Source organism: Spermophilus citellus, assembly GCF_964194105.1.
Source record: "Spermophilus citellus genome assembly, contig: SCAFFOLD_283, whole genome shotgun sequence".
In the NCBI taxonomy this organism is placed as follows: domain Eukaryota; kingdom Metazoa; phylum Chordata; class Mammalia; order Rodentia; family Sciuridae; genus Spermophilus; species Spermophilus citellus.
In genome coordinates, this window is record NW_027673068.1 from 255,471 (window position 1) to 275,159 (window position 19,689).

At 33.1% G+C, this 19,689-nt stretch overlaps 1 protein-coding gene across 1 annotated transcript in view; it reads right to left on the reverse strand.

The window, feature by feature from the left end:
• LOC308640165 (disintegrin and metalloproteinase domain-containing protein 5-like) overlaps positions 1-19,689 on the reverse strand; it is a gene marked incomplete at both ends in the record, with an annotated part of 106,535 nt that overhangs the window by 18,143 nt on the left and 68,703 nt on the right. The window contains 2 exons of the mRNA XM_081312175.1: positions 11,566-11,677; positions 12,282-12,368. Coding sequence (XP_081168301.1) covers positions 11,566-11,677; positions 12,282-12,368 — 199 coding nt within the window. The remainder of the gene's footprint in view (positions 1-11,565; positions 11,678-12,281; positions 12,369-19,689) is intronic.

A 19,689-nucleotide genomic window follows, 5' to 3' on the forward strand; every position in this document is an offset into this window, starting at 1 on the left:
ACTAAAAAATACATTTAGAAAATCATATAGAAAGTAAATTAATTCTTTGTGAATACTAAGTACACTGTCAATATTGCTGAAGTTTTAGAACATAAGTTGTCATAAGAATGTCAAACAGAATTATTAACACATGTGTACATTAAAAAAAGGTTTTTAAATCTTCTTACTCTGTACCAGCTATGGACTCACAAGTACTCTCTTCTACCAGAGTTTCATGTCTATTCCCATGCAACTTCTACATAAAACAAAGTGAAATATTTGTGATCAATGTGGAAAAAATTCTCAATATTAGTGATATATGTCTACTTCAAGAAAGAAACATGTCAAGGACATTTATTGCTTTAACATGTGAAGAATCCAAATGCAAATGGCCAGTTTCATTATATGCATAACCCAAAAGCTCTGGAATAAGAATGATCAAAGCAAAAAAAAATACTTAAGATATGCATTTAATATCTTATGTAAATATTAAAGTGATAAAAACAAATGTGAAATGTATAGGATTTACAGGATAGCATGATTTAGTGAGAGTAGTATTATTATACCTTCGTTAAATAATGGGTTGAGATGCACAGTACCCGTGTCTAAGTGAGGTCATACTTTACTAACACTGGAATCGAACCTGTGATCACAGAGTATGCTTTCATTTAATAAACATTTACTACTGTCTTTACTCAATGACATTCTCTTTTAGATAATAGAACACTCAAATATCAATTAAGAAAGCCAGAGAAAGGAGAGAAGTGAAAGTAATCCACAACCGCATATACATAAGTATGATTTTTCTAGTGATTTCAGAGAAAGACTGAACCCTCTCTTCAGTTAACAATGAGAAAATGATTTTACATTTTGAGTTTGAGAACTTATACCTATAAAGTGAATAAATGTCCCTAACTATATCTGCCTAACAGGATAGACCTTTAATGCTAACTACAGAATTACTAAACCCCATTCTTCCTAAATGCCCTTAAAGTATTTCACAACTACATAATGTTTACATCTTCACTGGCCTTTGACCAATTCAGGCGAAATTATGAGGAATAGGAAATTTTTCTTTCAGAAAACAAAACATTCTGATCTGGCAGCACCTTCACACCTGCAGCATTCCTCTCCCTTTTCAAATCCCAAAGCGCAGTGACTCTTCACAAGACGTTTTCTACTCCATCTTTGAAAATCTTTCTTAACTCTTCTGAGCATTTTAGGGTGGGTGACAGTGAAAGTACAAATGCTCTTTTATATGGAACTCCAGACTCACCTTGTTGGTTCAGAGGTACTGAAGTATTTGGTAGTTATTCACAGCACCTGGGAAATTTGGCCTTACTTCCTGTTCCTTTCTTCAGACATCCCAGCTCATCAGTATTTGAACAGCTCTAAGGGCAAGATACTTAGACTTGTGGGAGTGTAAACACAGAACAACTCAGCTGCTCCTCCACACTCCAGAACCCAGCAGATCTGAAACACACCTTATTTGCCTCTGCCAGAGGTAGCTTTCAGCCTCACCAAAAACCATGTCAAAACTTAATAGGGAACCAACCAACTGGGTATTCTGATTCCAGGAAGAATTGAGGATAGATTAAAGCTACGATTATCTTCTCAAATGCACCTCTATCAAAATACTGGAAAAGAAAACTCAAAAGGAAATTGAAATGCCCTCAAAGGCAGTGGTTTCCTGATATATGTTATACATCTAACCCTCTGGAAGATAAAGGATCCCAAATTTATAGGTCTATCCGTTTCAGTGAAGGCCAATTTCAAACCACTATTTTTAGAAGACTTGAAAAGAGAGGCAGCAGGGCACACAGTATAATACTTTATAGTAATCCCACTATAAAGATATGGTAACTATAACCTCAAGAGCAAAAATGAAACTAAATTATAAAACAATAATGATCAGTCTAAGTATTTTTAACTTATTATTTAAATTTAAATCATGTATGACAGCTAAGGAGCATAAATCCTGACATTTTAAATGATTCTGCTCTTGTGAGCAGGTGTGACCAAGCTCCAGCTCACCACTACCAAGGAAATTGGTACACAGCAGAAATAGAGCCAAGTTCAGTATGGCCTGAACCATAAAAATTTGATGAACATAAGAATACAAATTAGGTCCATGGCCAAAAAGGGATTATGTGGGTAAATGGCCCTGAAGTTGTTGTTTCTTTAGCTTCATGGTAAATCTACTTTTGGTGAACATATTTCTCAACACACTAAAACAGGTGTACAAGGAAAAGTGGTAGCCTTAAAGGGATTGGATTCAGTTCATGTCTGAGTTAATACCAAGTCAGAGTTTGTAGGCACTCTGAAGGAAAGTGAGTTGGTCAGACTATGGAAAGTAGAGTCAGACCTATAAGTAGAAGAAAAGAGCCTACACTCTGGGCTACACTTGGGCTGTGAGGCTGGATAGGTCTTGTTAGTATAAGAGGATGAGAGTCTTAGGCTGTTTCTCACCTGAGTTAGAGCCACTTCTGCAGGCAAGTTAGGAAAGATAAAGTAAAAACTGGTCCTGAAAACACAGAGACAATATAGTAGATAACTCAGGAGATTTGGGGCAAGGTGATTTATTTTTTTCATAGTTTCAACCCTTTAGTAGTGACAACAGAGCTGAGAGATTTTTTATCCTTCTTGATTCAAGCCAGTTTATGATGATAGATTTGGTACTTTCTTCTCTCTCAGATATTAACATTCAAGATAGTTAGGAACTGTTGCTGTAGAAGAAACCAAAACACAAAATTTAAAAGATACAAGTGATTCAAGATAATTAAGAAAATGAAAACTAATCCCAGAAAGAAAAAAACAAAACAATTACCTGTCACTTCAACTACAAATACTTTTAGTTTTTCTTTTTTTTATTCTATTTTTAGTTGTAGATGGACACAATACCTTTATTTTATTTATTTATTTTTATGTGGTGCTGAGAATCAAACCCAGTACCTCACACATGTGAGGCAAACGCTCTATCACTGAGCTACAACCCCAGCCCAGATACTCTCAGTTTTATAATACACATTGCTTCCTAAAATACCCTAAGTGTTTATTTGTCCATGTTTGGTACCTATTCAAGTCAATAAATGAAGGGCCATGGAAATTTCAATTCTAAATATGTGAAATAATTTTAATTTAAAATTAAAAGGAAAAAGAAGGCTAATTCTAACTATTATATTTTATATTAAATAAAAACATCAATATGCACATAAGTGCATACATACATACATACACACACACACACACACACACACACACACACACACACAAGGGTATATACCCATACACTGAAAGTTTTGAATAGTGATCATCCCTGGATGGGCCAGGATTGACCATGATTCATTTTTTTTTGCATACCTATATTTTTTAAAAATGTTTTTAATTTGTTTAAGTGTCATAAGAAGCAGAATGATTTAGATCTCACAATTTATTGAATGAGTTAGGAGAGTGAAGGTAGACAAGACTCAGGCAATTCGAGGTCTCTGGGTAGACCAGAATCTTAATACCATCAAAGCTAAAAGCATCCTTGAAAATTATGAATAATGAAACAAATTAAACATAACATGAATTCAATTACTTAAGTTAACTCTACTTAATTATAAACTTAAGTATAATGGTGAAAATTACAAAATATTTTTAAAACCAAAACAATATACAAAAAGCAGGGGTTTCTTAACAGTAACCTAGATCTAAAATCTTAATTTAAATAGCATAAAAATCAATGGAGATTGGAGAATGTTAGAATATGTGAAACATCCCTCATGTTAAATGTAGTCTTCAAAGCTCTTTAATTCTATATGATCACATTATATGGTTCCTACTTCTATCTCCATACTTTTTATACCTCATTCCTTAATATGACAGTGGAAAATTACAAAGAAAATTCTATAGAATAGTAAAAGAAAGTAAATTTTAAGATATGCTAAGGCTCAGGAAATCTACCACTCACATGTCAAGTTGACTAAAAACTAATAATTCAGGAAAGTTATAACTTGACACAAATTAGCTGGTAATTTAACAATAGGTTAAATTAAGACACAAAAGTAAACATTCTTTGATCAATCTCTTTTCTGAGAATTTATTCCAGGACCTAACTGGACAGTTGTTCCAAGATGTTTACATCCATGCAGAGGTATTTTTTATAGGATGTTTGTAATAACTAAAAACTGGTAATAGCCTAAATATTCATAACAGTGGACTTTTAAAATAAATTATTTTTATGTTACAAAGTGGTGATAGAGATCCATGTTTTAAGAAAAAGAAAGTTGTCTATAATATTCTTGAACAAAAGTATATCGTAAGGTCTTCTAATGTTTTACTTAGAAAAACATTTAAGAAGATGCACATATAAGTTGTTATCATACACCCTCTTTGGGTAATATGATCATGATAATTTAATTTTAATTCTCACATCTCTCAAGGTTTCTTAGATATTTTAGTATGTATTCCATAGTACATTGAAATAAAAAAATACTTTTTGAAAATAAGATGGTATTTGCCTGGCTACCATACATTCTTCTTGCATATGAATTTCAGAATCTTTTCCCAATTCTTCTTGTCTATGTCTCAAAAAAAAACATTTGGGTTTACATTAAATATTTAACCATATGAACATTATTGATTTGGGGAAAGAATAGAGTAAAAACTTAAAGATGGATTGTTTCTAGTAGTTTGGTATCACAATTAGTTCTGCTATGAATACTCTCCCTCAGTGTGTGTGTGTGTGTATACACACACACACACACACATTAATGGTACACACTAATTAATGGGATCTGGTGGATTATGCATTGGCTGAACTGTAAACAATTCTGAAACTTTCACAAATTGCTTTTGCACATTTATGCTCCCTTCAAGGGTATATAAAATTTTCAGTTCTTATACACATATGGTTTTTGTTAAAATATTAGATAATTGTTATAATATTAGATATCATGGTAGTAACATATTGTATTTTTAATTTGTGTCTTCCACCTGAATATTGAGGTTCAGAACATTTTAGTATGTGCATTGCTCAATCAAATTCTGTCTCTTTTGTAGTACATATTGAAGTATTTTACCTATATTTTTAAAATCAGTATACCTTTCTTTTACCCATTTTTTTGTAGGAGTTCTTTCTTGCATACCATTTATACAGAATGTGAACAAATATACATTTGTTGAATACAAGTATGTCTTCCAATCCTGTGGATAACGTTTTCACTTTCATAGCAATAAGTTTTAATGACTAGAAACTCCTAATTTCAACAAATCCATGGGTTTTCTTAATGGTTAATATTGTTTGTGTCTTACTAAAGGTAAAAATGATATTTGATATTTGCAAATTTTTATTTTAGATATTTTCTTATTTTATTTTTCACATTTATATCTAAAATAAAATTATAATGTTTTGGGGGGCACATATTTGAAGTTGTGTTGCATTGTGTGTTTGTGTGTGTGTGTGTACAAAGATTTTCAGATAATAGTCAAAAATTTTTTTCAATGAAATTTTTCAACCAACCACATACTAAAATCATACTTTTCATACTGAAATCTCTCTTTTGTCATAATTAATTAAGCTTAAAATGTTAGTCTTTCAATTTATAAAAATAGCATATTCCACTAATCATTTTTCTTTAATGCTACTTCACATTGTATATCTTTCGATGTGTACATGTGCTGAACATACTTCCATAGATTTCTAGATATTTGATGTTTCCAGGTATTTGGTATAACTTATATTATTCAAAATGAAATACTCGAAACTACTAAAGTATACAAAATCCTAAATGTTCAGTTCAATTTCACAATTGTATACATAAATGAAACCACAAGTTGGATTATATATAATTTGTTATTAGTACTTCAGAAATATACTTCACTATACCATTAGGTACCATTTATACCTAAAAGTGCCCCTTATTCTATCTAGAGATTAGTTTTGTCTTGAATCATTTTTTATATAACATGAATAATCCCTTCTTGATTCTGGCTTCTTTCCATACTATGTCATTGAAATTTATCTTGGTTGCTACACCTAAATAATGTTTGTATGTTTTAATTACAGTACAGTATTCCATTAGATAAATGTGGCAGGATTTATATATTCATTCTTCTGTTGAAAACTTTTGCACATTATGAATAAATCTACAATAAGCATACTTATACTTTCAATTTAAAAATCACTCATTGCTATTGGAGACAGAGGAATTTCTGAATCATAGGTTCACCCATTAGCTTACCTAGTGCCTCCCAGATTGAAATTCACCTTTATATGTGTGTTCTGCAATTTTTAATGGGATCTCTTTAAACATCATCTCAGTAGAGGGCATCAAGGGGTATTGCAGGAGGATAGAGTACAAATACAGTCATCATCTGCAGCATGTAGATCAGCAATATGAGTGTGAGCACGTGGAGTGCTGCTCTACTCAGATGCATACCCAGAAACTGGAAACTGCTGTCTCTATGCTCCTTTTCATGCCACTCACATAGTTTTGTCCATCCCTTCATTTTGAGTCTACGAGAGCCTTTAACTGTAAAGTGAGTATTTTGGAGTTTATTTGGATCGTGTTTTTCTTTCTTTCTTTTGTTGGTACATTCATTCCTTTTGATTGGGTAATTTAATTTATGTTCATTTAAGTGAATTATTTTACATAAGGACATAATGATGCCTTTTGTTAATGTTTTTCTCTGTGTTGCAGCTCTTTTGTCCTTTTTTTCCTTTGGCGTTATTCCTTTGGATCTCTGGTCTAATTCCTAGGTCTTTGATCCATTTTTGAGTTTTGTTCAGGGTAAGAGATAGGGGTTAAATTTCATTCTACTACATATGGATTTTCATATAAATCTTATTCATCTATAAAAATGATTAGGTTTGCTTTTTTTAATAACCCCCCCATAATCTCTATATCAGAATGTATAAGAATGGCATAGTTTGTTCCTTAAATATTTGGAGGATGTAATCATTTAAATTACTTTTCCAGTTCTTTACTAATATCCTAATATGTAATTATTTATGTGTCTTATTTGCCACGTGACTTTGTAGTACATCCCATTGGAGTGAGTGGAGCATATTACATACACTTTTCAATGAATGATGAGTTTGCTATTGTGATTTATTTAATTAATCAAAATATAAGTTAAAATGATTATGCAAGGGTTGGCTTAATTTGACTTGGCTTTTGTGTCCTGATGCATGCCCAAATATCAACTTTGTAAGAAAATTTAAAATTATAGCATCCAGATCTTTAATGATATCATTGAATTAATATATATTCCCATAAATGTTAGGGTGAGTGCAAAACACCCTTCCTTCAGGATAGGATAGGGAGGGGGAGATTGAGAAATGAAGAAACCAAGTTTCATTGCTTATAATTATAAAATAAACTCTAGTGAGAATAACAAAGAATATTATGAATAAATATAATTGTTTTTAAAGGAACCATTTTATGTGGTCCCTAGACAATGATCAAAACATAGGTTGCAAGGTGATTTATTACATTGTTCCATACTCACTTTTCAGTGGGGGATGACTTGATGCTGCTAGTGGTAGTGTTTTCTTCTGCCATAGATCTATGAAATCAATAAATTTATTTAAAAGTGGAGAAATTTTTAAGTTCTTTTAAAGACTGTTCTTCAAGCAAACAATATCAAATATGTAACATGTCTTTTTCCAACATAAAACAAAACTGGCACAATCTCATTATTGAAGTGAATGCTATATCAAGCATCTTGCTTTGCTGGTTGGCTCTTTTCACCTCAATGTGTACTTATTCAAGCATTTATGCCATAAGCCCATCTGTATAGGAAGGCCCCTGTACTCTATGGTATTTCTAATTCTTAAGATCAAATTAAGCCAAAACTGTTAAGTAGCACTCAAAAATTCAATTAATTAAAACATTATATGGTACTCCATATGGCAAAATCCTGCAAATTATGTAAGGACACTCAATATTAAATATACTAAAATGTGTGTGATTCTTTATAGTTAATATGGTGATTTCACTTATTCAGTTGATGAATCCAAAAGTTTTTGATACATTAGAAAGCCATTATCATCTTATACTCTAGGGAGTTAGTTATACAGAACAGTTTGAAGTACATAAAAATTAAATCACTTTCTCAAGATATCAGTTTTACATTCAAGATTTAGAATTTGTGAACAAGTTTTCCAAAGCTAAGAGTTATATTTCAGATGACATACAATACTCTTTCTGACTCTGAATCTAATATTAACCGCCATACACGTGATTTCTAGTTAAGAAGTGACACTGTAATAAATATCATGGAAGCAGGTTCAAAGATCTTATCTCTAATTCAGAAAGAGATTGTGTTGTAATACAGATATCGTGTTGATGGCTGACCTGAGAAGCCACGTTTAATAAAACTATTGTTAGCAAGTTCCCTTGAAATGCAGTGTCACCTGTTCTTCAAAGCCTATGGGCAGTATGGCTGTTTTTACAGGATCAAAAGGCTACATATACTTCTAAGATATTCTCGGCAGCCATGTTTCCTCCTACAGGGATACTGGTAGTAAACTAAATGATTCTAGGGTTGAACATTTACTGGAAAACACACAATGGACATCAAACCAATTTGAATGTGTCTCCAGGTCTCTCCTTATGTTGCCTTACCTATAGTCATAGTCATTTCTGATAAAACACAAATAGTATTTTCTCAATTTGTTTACTGTTATAAGAGTAAATATATACAAGTACATACCTGTCAGCTTCACTTTCCTCTCTGAAGCATTGCTTTCTTATTTTATCCTGATTAATTAAAAGGGCAATAGTAATGATAAGCAGAGGTACGGAAACGTACAAACTGACTTGAAAGTATTGTTTTTGTGAACTACCAGGACCTCTGTCTGAAGATTTTCCAGCTAGAACAGAAAATATCAGTTTGAAATTAGGTCAGAGATTTCAATAACCAAATGAGACAATGGAGAAGGCATTATTATCAACATTATTCCCAAACCTCAAACACCTCCTTCATATTGACTGTGAATAAAATAAAAAACAAAAAAATGAACTAAGTATATAAATGTGCTGTTGGGAATATTTTACTGATATTTTTGATTGCTCAATTTTTACACTATGTAATGTTTTCTTAGATTATATAATATTTGCAAACATTTACTAAATTATTTTCCAGTTTGTCAATTCACCTTGAAAGTCTTGCCATTTGTCAGCTTCCATAATGGTGTTGAGCCATTTTCATATTTGTTCTGTTTCTCTGAAGAAACCTTGATAGTAGTACAGATTTTGGTACTGGGAAGTAGGCTGCTATTCTAACAAATGCCTAAAAATGTGGAAATGACTTTGGAACTGGAAATGGGTAAAGGATGAAGTAGTTTAATAAGCACCAAAAGAAGGGGTTAGGGCTACCACCTTGGATGGTGAAGGTGACATTGCCATGCTAGTGAACCTGGAGAGAAGAATATGAACCAAAATGGAGTTATTTGAGAAGCCATAAGATCCAACTGGATGACAGAGAGCCTACACACAGATGAACATGATATCTTTATTTTATTTTTATGTGGTGCTGAGGATTCAACCCAGTGTCTCATGCATGGTAGATGAGCATATTACCTCTGAGCCACAACCCAGCCCCTAATGATTCTTTTTGTTTATAAAATGAGAGAAGATAACTTCTTCAGACTATATATGTACAAGATAACTAGTATTGCTGCCAGACTTAGAACATATGTTAACATATGAGCCTACCATACATCCTTAATTTTAAAATGTGGAAATATAAGGTTATTCTTCTCTAATTTTTAATAACATGGAGGATGAAAACAGAAAAGGGGAAGATACAATAAAACAGAAATTTATCCACTCTTTCTTCAAAAAGATTATGCTAAGTGAAACAAGCCAGATGTGGAAAGGCAAGTATGACATGTTCTCCCTCATATGTGGAAGCTTAAAAAAAAAGTCAAACTGAATATAGAATAATGAATAGTAGAGGTTGGTAAGAATGTGGTAGGGAGAGGAGGCTGGACAAAGAGAGGTTGAATTTTATCAGTGCTTATTGTATGCTCATGTGGCTCTATAACACTAAGGTACTTTGGGAGTGTTTAAAAGTGACAAGCATTTTAGACCTGCATAACCTAGAAAATGAAGTATGCAAAAGACCTGACTGACAAATAGCCCTTCTTCCAGTACAAGCCTGTAGATACAAAGTAAGTGCACATGTTTTGTAGACCTGAAAAATAAATCTTGACCTTGCTGCTTCTGTCAAATAAAATCCCAAGAAATCCAAGCTACAATACTTTCATTACAAAAATATTTTACTTGGTGACCTCACTTGCTTTGAAAGCACTTTGCTGTGCTGACACCAGCAATCAAAATAATAATGGCTTGATATGGAGTAGAGTTGCAAGTCAAAATAAATTTTACTGTTGAAGTTTATTCAGTTTTGCTAATACATAAAAATGAGGGTGTCTTAAAAGCTAAAAGCAATTCACAGAAGTATATTGGAAAATAAAACAGAAAGGCTAAAAATATATGACTACATCACGGAACAAAAAGTTATTTTTATTTAATATAAGAAATGTCTAATTATTCCTATTTATATATGTTTTTTAAAGTCTTATATTTGTGTGCCTTAAGAACATAGCCAGCATAATGGACCCAGTGAAGAGTTTATTAAAGTTAAATTGAACATTGGAGGACTTTCTTTTTCTCTTTATAAAATGCTACTATATCTTTCTCAACAATAAGATTTGTTTATGTCATAAATAATTATCACTAATACTGTTCACTAGTCCTATTATGCTTTAAACAACAAATGTAAGCAATATATAGTAATATATAATCATTTATATATCTACTTTTTACTCTTTGTGAAAATAATATATATATATATACACACAGATACACACACACACACACACACAGTCATACGTAACATCTTAGCTTTTCTTTTAGCCTGATACATAGTTGGATATGGCTATATATCATCTCTCTAAAAAGTTAATCACCTTATAACAACCAACTACAGAGAAGTCTGACTAGGACTTGCATGATTTTCTTATAAAATCCCAAAAGGAAGGGGGATACAATGGACAGCTCACCAATGTTCCCAGTTAATTTGAATGAGTTTGACATACCTTGTAGAACCAGGGGATGTCCCCTAGTTTTATGCAGTCTCATCTTTTTTTTATCTCAAAATACTACTCAGGTACAGCAAGGGTGAAATGCAAAAGAAGAAATTTCATAAGACTACTTTGGAGTCACATGGCAGGAGAAAGACAACCAAGTATCAAGTCAATAGGAAAAAAAAAGACAGCATGAATCCCAGGAATATTAATATAACCATGACTAGTGAAACATTTGAAACTAGGAATATCTGAGACAATTAAAAGTGAAAAATTTGAATTAACTGGTCAAAGTATATGCAATGAAATTTCTACTTTTAAATTTGCCTAATATTAGGTACACTTTTTTATTCATAAACAAAGTCAGTGCTAAGACGGAAAGAACATTACAAACCTACAATTTCAGATTTTAAAAAGTCTAACAAATAAAATAAAATAAAGCCATATCTGTTGACATAAGGTTATCTGTGTAATCTAACTTCAAACAAAATATTAAGGACACCAACCCATTTTAATTTCATGTCCATCATCAACACTTCCAAATCCTCCAGCCTTCTTTGCGCAGTCAGGAGGGGTATATCCTTCCTCACAATGGCAATGGTTAAAATTGTTGCAAACCTGGAATAATAAAGATAGCTTTCTGTAAAGACTGATAGCCTATGCTTAATCCACAGAGCATCTCATTACAAAGAATTTATCTTAAATAAACAAATTCATTAAATTTTCCCTGATGCATGCCATATAACATATAACTTCGGTTGCCAAATCAATTTTTTAAAATTCTTTTAACTTTATTCATAGCCAGACACAAATACCTTGTAATTACTAACAATATACCACTAATTATAATTTACTTGCTAGTTTCACAGGACAGCCCATACTAAATTAAACTAGCTAGCCTAGCAATAAGATTCTAATGACATTTTTAAACACTTTCTGCCTTCTTTTTATAAAAAAAATAAGATCAATTTTTTTTTACAAAATGACACAAACACATCCACTACAAACACTTAGTAAACATCTTATACATCCAGAATCATCTTTTACTTCCATAATGGTTTTGCAAGTTTCTTAACACTACAAGTTTTAAGCTATAAATTATAGACTATTAAAGAACACCTTATAGCACAAAATTACCAAAAAAAAATCATTTTTTAAATCCCCAATTGTTTATTGAATTGTTAATAGCATGCTGCTTAAAATGAACACTAAAGTTACTTACCCCATGGTTATCACAATTTCTAGTAGCATTGCAAGTACTGTCATCTATAATGAACCGAACTTCTTTACACTGCATATTTTCACAATACTAAGGCAAAGCAAAATAAAGTAAAAAATATAAGCAATCAGATTTTGTGCATAATAACACATAAGAAAATTTCAAGAAAATCCCAGAGTTCATATTACCCAGAATTGGCATAAAAATCCCTGAGTACTCCATAAAGTAAAGGTAATTGTGACATCACTGAAATAGTTATGTACCTTTGAATTATAAAGATAAAAATCATATGCAAGAAGTTGGAGTTTTTGTCTCACCATCTAACACTAGAAGTACTCTTCTAAAGATAAATGATGAGAAAATCATAATTATCTCAGAAGCATTTAACAATACCCATGCTTGGTCTCCACCTGAGACCATTATATCAAAAGCTCTGGGAACAGGTTCAGACAATTTTTACAAGCAGCCAGGGTTGAAAACTAAAGGTCTTCTTTTAGCAATAGTAATCTTCAATTGAATTATTCATTTACCAATAAGAAAAACGTTTGAATCCATTATAAAAAGTAAAATCAGCAAAATTTGATTTTTTCAACTGAAACACATTTAACAAAATAATATCCAGAAAATCCCTAACTCTGGAGAAATATGAAAATCAACATCAAGTAAACTCAATGGTCCTTAAAAATATTCAGAAAAAGAAGTTCTCTCTGAGACAATTATAATCAAACTGTCAAATGTAAAAAAAAAAAAAAAAAGAAAGAAAAGAAAAAAAGAAAAAAAAGAGTAAAATTTTAAAACATCAAGAGAAAAATGTATCAAGCCAAATAAAAGCAGATTGCTCACCAAAAATTTTGCAGGCCTGAAGAGAATGGAATATTATATTCAAAGGGATAGAAAAAAAATAAAGTCAGCCCAGAATATACCGAGCAAAGTTAGCCTTCATAAATAAAGAAGGGGAGGTTAAAATGGTGGGCTAGAGGGAGGCAGCATTCTGTGTCACTCCATGATTCAGATCTCACCTAGTCGAAACACTGCATCTCTGAATGTGTTGGAAGACCCCTATACAGCTGCTCTCCACAGATATCATCAGAGCTGTGAACCCAAGCAGGGCTCTGGGCCATAGCATTCCAGGATGCTGAGCATTTGAGGAGGACTCCAGGCTCCCAGCACCCAAAGCCACACAGGGCTTGGGAGCGCCTTAGCAGAATCACCTATCAACACATCTGCAGATCTCCAAGACTTTGCTCCACTCCCACGCAGGTCACTCAGCTGCTACGTACCACGGAGCAACACCATCACCTGGCTCCCCCCCACACGCATCAGATACCAGAGCACCGCCCATGGGGGGTCCAGTGTGAGAGTTTCCTCAGTTGAGAATTGCTAAGGGAGAGGGACACAGGGCTAAAGTTAGAAGCCTACCGGAGAGACCAGGAACTGGGAAATCTCCAGGCAAGATAGGGAGATAGTACTGGGCGCTCAACTCATATGAGTGGTCCCAGAAAGAGACCAGTGAGGTGCAGTCTCCCTGCAGGGACTGGAAGGTGCCACTCCCCACTTCCAGGAGCCCTGAACCAGGACCACTCTTCCCACCCTGGTTACCTCCACCATCTTGATGGCAGAGACACCAGCTTACAACAGACAACCCCACCTATTGGATGAGAAGAGAAGCAGGAACGATATGGATCTCGGAAAACTAGCAACAATCCTGGTTTTCTTCCTTCGAGATTTTTTTTTCTACTTCTCTCTTCTACCCCTCTATCCTCCGGCCCTCACATCCCCAACATATGTGAAACCAAGAACTGTTCATGAAGGAGGATTTTGAGGACTGAGTCATCTGAATAATGTAATATAACATAGAGGTGCTGTATATGCCCTTCCCCCTCTTTTCTTTTCCTTTTCCTTCTTTCATTTTTGTTTTCCCCTCCAAATTTTACTATTTCAACATTCTGTATTTTTCTAAATACATATGTGTGTTTGTTTTATCTTCCCACACACTTGCCTGCCCTAAATTACTTCCCATCTATTCTCTTGCTTAGATTTCTCTTTCACACTTCCTAAGATATATCTCTGTATCCTCACAACCTACCTCCTCAGCATATCATCTTATATCCCATCCCCAGTTCATTGTCCACCATCAGAAACTGTAAAATTGTTTTACAAAACTACTGATTATATTTTAGATAATAATTGAATCCAACATTTCTGTACATTGAGACTAAACTGTAAATGTCTTAATAACTACAAATTGTTTTATGTGGTATATTGTCAATAATGGTATCTGTTAACATTGTCCTTCCCCCAAAAATGAGAGGTCTTGGAACCCTACAAGAACGCTACAAACCTATAGGGTAAAAACAATAACACCCTAGACCCACAGAGCTGGAAAGGAAGACATACGAGCAACATGAAAAGATAAGGGAAGAAAGTGCCCCAGACAAATCAAGACACCACATCATTGGAAACCACAACAGAAGAAAGACAGAGAAGGTGTTCAGGATGTACATGGTTAAAATGCTCTGTTAACTCAAGGAAGATATGAGAGAGCAAATATGGACAGTGAAAGATCACTTTGACAAGGAGCTACATAAACAAATGTAGGAAGCAAAAGATCACCTCAACAGGGAGATAGAAGCATCTATGTACATCAACCAAACCTTTCTAAATTTCAAGAAGCAAATAGACAACACCACAATAATGCTGGGTGACTTTAACACACCTCTCTCACCACTGGATAATTCCTCTAAAATAAAACTATATAAAGAAGCTATAGAACTACAAATACAATTAATAATTTAGACATACAAATTTATAATAGTTCTCCATAAATGACTGGATATATCTCAGCAGCATATGGATCCTTCTCTAAAATAGAGCATATTTTAGGCCACAAAGAAACTCTTAGAAAATGTAAATAATGATAATAATAACTTGCATTGTAGCAGATCAAAATGAAATAAAATTAGTAATCAATGATAAAATGAAAAATATAACTTACTCTAATACTTGGAGACTAAAAAATATTCTTTTGAATGTCCAATAGATAGCAGAATAGATCAGGTATGGAATAAGAAAAATACTTAGAGGCAATTGAGAATAGTGGTTTGACATATCAAAATCTCTGTGACACTATGAAAGCAGTTCATTGAGCTTATTCATTAAAAGACAGAAAGTCAAGAAATACATAACCTAACATTACATCTCAAAGCTCTAGAAAAAGAACAACAGATCAAGACCAAAAAACAGTAGAAGACAGAAAATAATTAAAAACAGAACTGAAATCAATAAAATTGAAACAAAAGAAACAATTCAAAAATTTGACAAAACAAAAAGTTGGTACTTTGATAAAATAAATAAAATTGATAGACATTTATTGAAGCTAAAAAATAAAGAGAGAGAGGACTCCAATTACTAAAATTCATGATGAAAAAGGAAATATCACAAGGGACAATAGTGAAATACAGATGGTAATCAGAACCTATTTTGAAAAGTTATACTTTTATTAAAGTAGAAAATCTTGATGACATCAACAAACTTCTAGAGACATGTGACCTACCCAAATTGAATAAGGAGGACATAAAAATTTAAGCAGATAAATTTCAACCAGTGAAATTGAAAATGCCATCAAAAACCTACAAAGAAAGAAAATCCCAGGACCAGATGGATTCACGGGATTCACAGATGAATTCTATCAGACCCTCAAAGAAGATTTAACATAAATACTCTTCAAATTATTCCATGAAATAGAAAAGGAGGAAACCCTTTCAAAGTCATTCAATAAAGCTAGTTATCACCCTGATACCAAAACCAAAGACACATCAAGGAAAGAGAATTTTAGACCTATATTCCTGATGAACATAGAAGCAAAAATTCTTAATAAAATACTAGCAAATTGCATATAAAATATATTAATAAGATTGTGCACCATGGTCAAGTGGGTTCATCCCAGGTATGCAAGGTTGGTCCAACATATGGAAATCAATAATTATAATTCATCACAATAAATAATCACATGATTATCTCAATAGATGCAGAAAAGTCATTTGACAAAATACACCATCCATTCATGTTCAAAACACAAGAAAAACTAAGGATAGTAGGAACATACCTCAACATTGTAAAAAGTATATATGTTAAACCCAAAGCCAACATCATTCTAAATGGAGAAAAATTGAAAGCATTCCCTCTTTCACCACTCCTATTCAGCATAATCCTGGAAACTCTAGCCAGAACAATTAGAAGAAAGAAAGAAATTAAAGGGACACAAATATGAAAAGAAGAACTCAAACTATTCCTATTTGCTGAAGGCATGATTCTTTATTTAGAAGACCCAAGAAAGTCCACCAGAAACTTCTTGAACTCTTAATGAATTCACCAAAGTAACAAGATGTAAAATTAGCACCCATAAATCAAATGTGCTCCTATACATCAGTGATGAAATCTCCAGAAAGAGAAATTAAGAAAACGACCCTATTTACAATAGCCTAAAAAGATAAAATACTTGGATATCAATCTAACAAAAGAGGCAAATAAACCTCTACAAGGAAAACTACATACACTACACTAAAGAAAGGAATCGAAAGATCTCCCAATCTCTTGGATAGGCAGATTGCCAAAAGCTCTATACAGATTTAATGAAATTCCTATTAAGGTCCTGATGATGTTCTTCATAGAAATAGAAAAAGCAGTCATGAAATTCATTTGGAAAATTAAGAGGCCCAGAATAGCTAAAGCAATCCTCGGCAAGAAAAATTAAGGAGGAGGCATCACAATATATACTTCAAAGCAATAATAATATTTGCACGATCTGGGCATAAAAACAGACACGAAGACCAATGGTACAGAAGAGAAGACACAAAGACAAACCCACATAAATACAGCTATCTCATACTAGACAAAAGTGCCATAAACCATACAGTGGAGAAAAGATAGCTTCTTCAACAAATGGTCCTGGGAAACCTGGAATTCCTTATGTAATAAAATGAAGTTAGACCCCTATCTGTCACCCTGCACAAAACTCAACTCTACGTGGATCAAGGACCTAGGCATTAGACTAAAGACCCTGTGTCAGCTTAGGAACAAAATTCCTCAGCAAGACTCCTAAAGAGCAATAAGTAAAATTAAAAATCAATCAATGGGATGGTATCACATTAAAATGCGTCTTCACATCAAAAGAAACAATCAAGAACATGAAGAGAGAGCCTACAGAATGGGAGAAAGTCTTTGCCACCTGCACCTCAGATAGAACATTAATCTCCAGGATATAGAAAGAACTCAAAAAACTTAACATCAAAAGAAAAACCAACCAAAAAACCCCAAATAACCCAATCAATAAATGGACCAAGGAACTGAACACACACTTCACAGAAGAAGAAATAATAATGGTCAACAAATATATGAAAAAAAAATGTTTAACATCTCTAGCAATTAGAGAAATGAAATCAAATCTACACAGATTTCATCTTATTCCACTTAGAATGGCAATTACCAAGAATACAAGTAATGATAAATGTTGGTGAAGTTGTAGGGGAAAAATATACTCTCATACATTTCTGGTGGGACTGTATATTAGTGCAATCACTATGGAAAGCAGTATGGAGTTTCCTCAGAAAACTGGAAATGAAACCACCATTTGATCTAGTTATCCCACTGCTTGGCATATACCCAAAGGACTTAAAATCAGCATACTACAGTGATGCAGCCACATCAATATTGATAGCAGCTCATTGACAATAGCAAAGCTATGGACCCAACCTAGTTGCCCTTAAACAGATGAATTGATAAAGAAAATATGATACATATACAGAATGGAATATTACTCAGCCTTAAAGAAGAACGAAACTATGGCATTTGATGGTAAATGGATGGAAATGGAGATGATCATGCTAAGTGAAATAGGCTAATCCCAAATAACCAAAGACCAAATGTTCTCTCTAAAATGAGGATGCTGATTCACAACAGGCAGGGGGTAGGTAGGTTCACCAGATTGGACAGGGCAGAATAGAGGGAATGAAGAAAGGATTGGAATGGGAAAGAGAGAATGAATCCGATATAACTTTCCTATGTTTGTATATGAATACACACGCAGTAACTTGTCATCAAGTACAACAACAAGAATGTGAATTTATAATCCATTTGAGTATTGATATGTTAAAATACATCCTACTGTCATGTATAACTAAAAAGCATTCTTTTTTTACTTTCTAAAAGTAAAAAATAAAATAAAATCATTACTATGAAAAAAAGAAAAAAAATAGGAGAATCAAATAAAATTATAAATGAAAGAGAAGATACAACGACTGGGATCATATAAGTGTAAATAGTGACTACTATGAAATATAATCCATTTGGACAATTTAGAAGAAATGGAAAATCCTAGATACATAAATCTTACTAACAGAATCAAGAAGTAATAAAAAATCTGAATATCCCAGTTAATTACTAAAGAGACTGAATCAGTAATAACATGTGTCATCCAGCTCTGGCCTTTCCTCTGAAAGGTTACATTTTATTACTAATACCAATCTTTCTCAAACTTTTTTAAAATTTTTAAGGTGTGCAATATTTTAAATTCATTGTTTGAGGTCAGGATTTCTTTGATATTAAAGTCAGGCGACAAAATTATAAGAAAAAATTAAAGGTCAATACACTTCATGAAATCCTGAAGAAAATAATAGCCAATAGAATTTCCAGCACCATAATGGATCGTCACAATTATCAAATAGGATTTATACCAGGAATTCAGGGATAATTTCACAAATATAAGTCCATAAGTTGTGATACACCACATCAGCAAGAATAAGGAGAGAAATGATACATTGTCTCAATAGATGTGGGAAAAGCCCTGGACAAATTTTAACATCCTATCATGATTAAGAAAGGAGAAAAAAAAAGTTACACATAGAAGGAATGTGCCTCAACACACACACACACACACACACACACACACACACATACACACACACACACACACAAGGCCATATATGTTAATACTTACATCTAATATCATACTCTTTTTTTTTCTTTTTTTTAAATTTTTATTATTGGTTGTTCAAAACATTACAAAGCTCTTGACATATCATATTTCATACATTTGATTCAAGTGGGTTATGAACTCCCATTTTTACCCCGTATACAGATTGTAGAATCACATCGGTAGAGAATAGGAAAGGCAACAGAATACATCAGACACTAGTATGGCAATATGTAAAACAGTGGATGTGTAACCGATGTGATCCTTTAATATTTCTAATCTAACTCATCCATCATCCTAGCTCTGGGAAACTGCATAAACATCACCTGGGTCGTGACTCTTTGGGGGAAAATTGAAAACTCTTCTATATGATCAGGAAGCCAAGGTGGCAAGAGAATAGAAATTCATTAGATTAGCCAGAGGGTAATAAAGGGAAGGGAG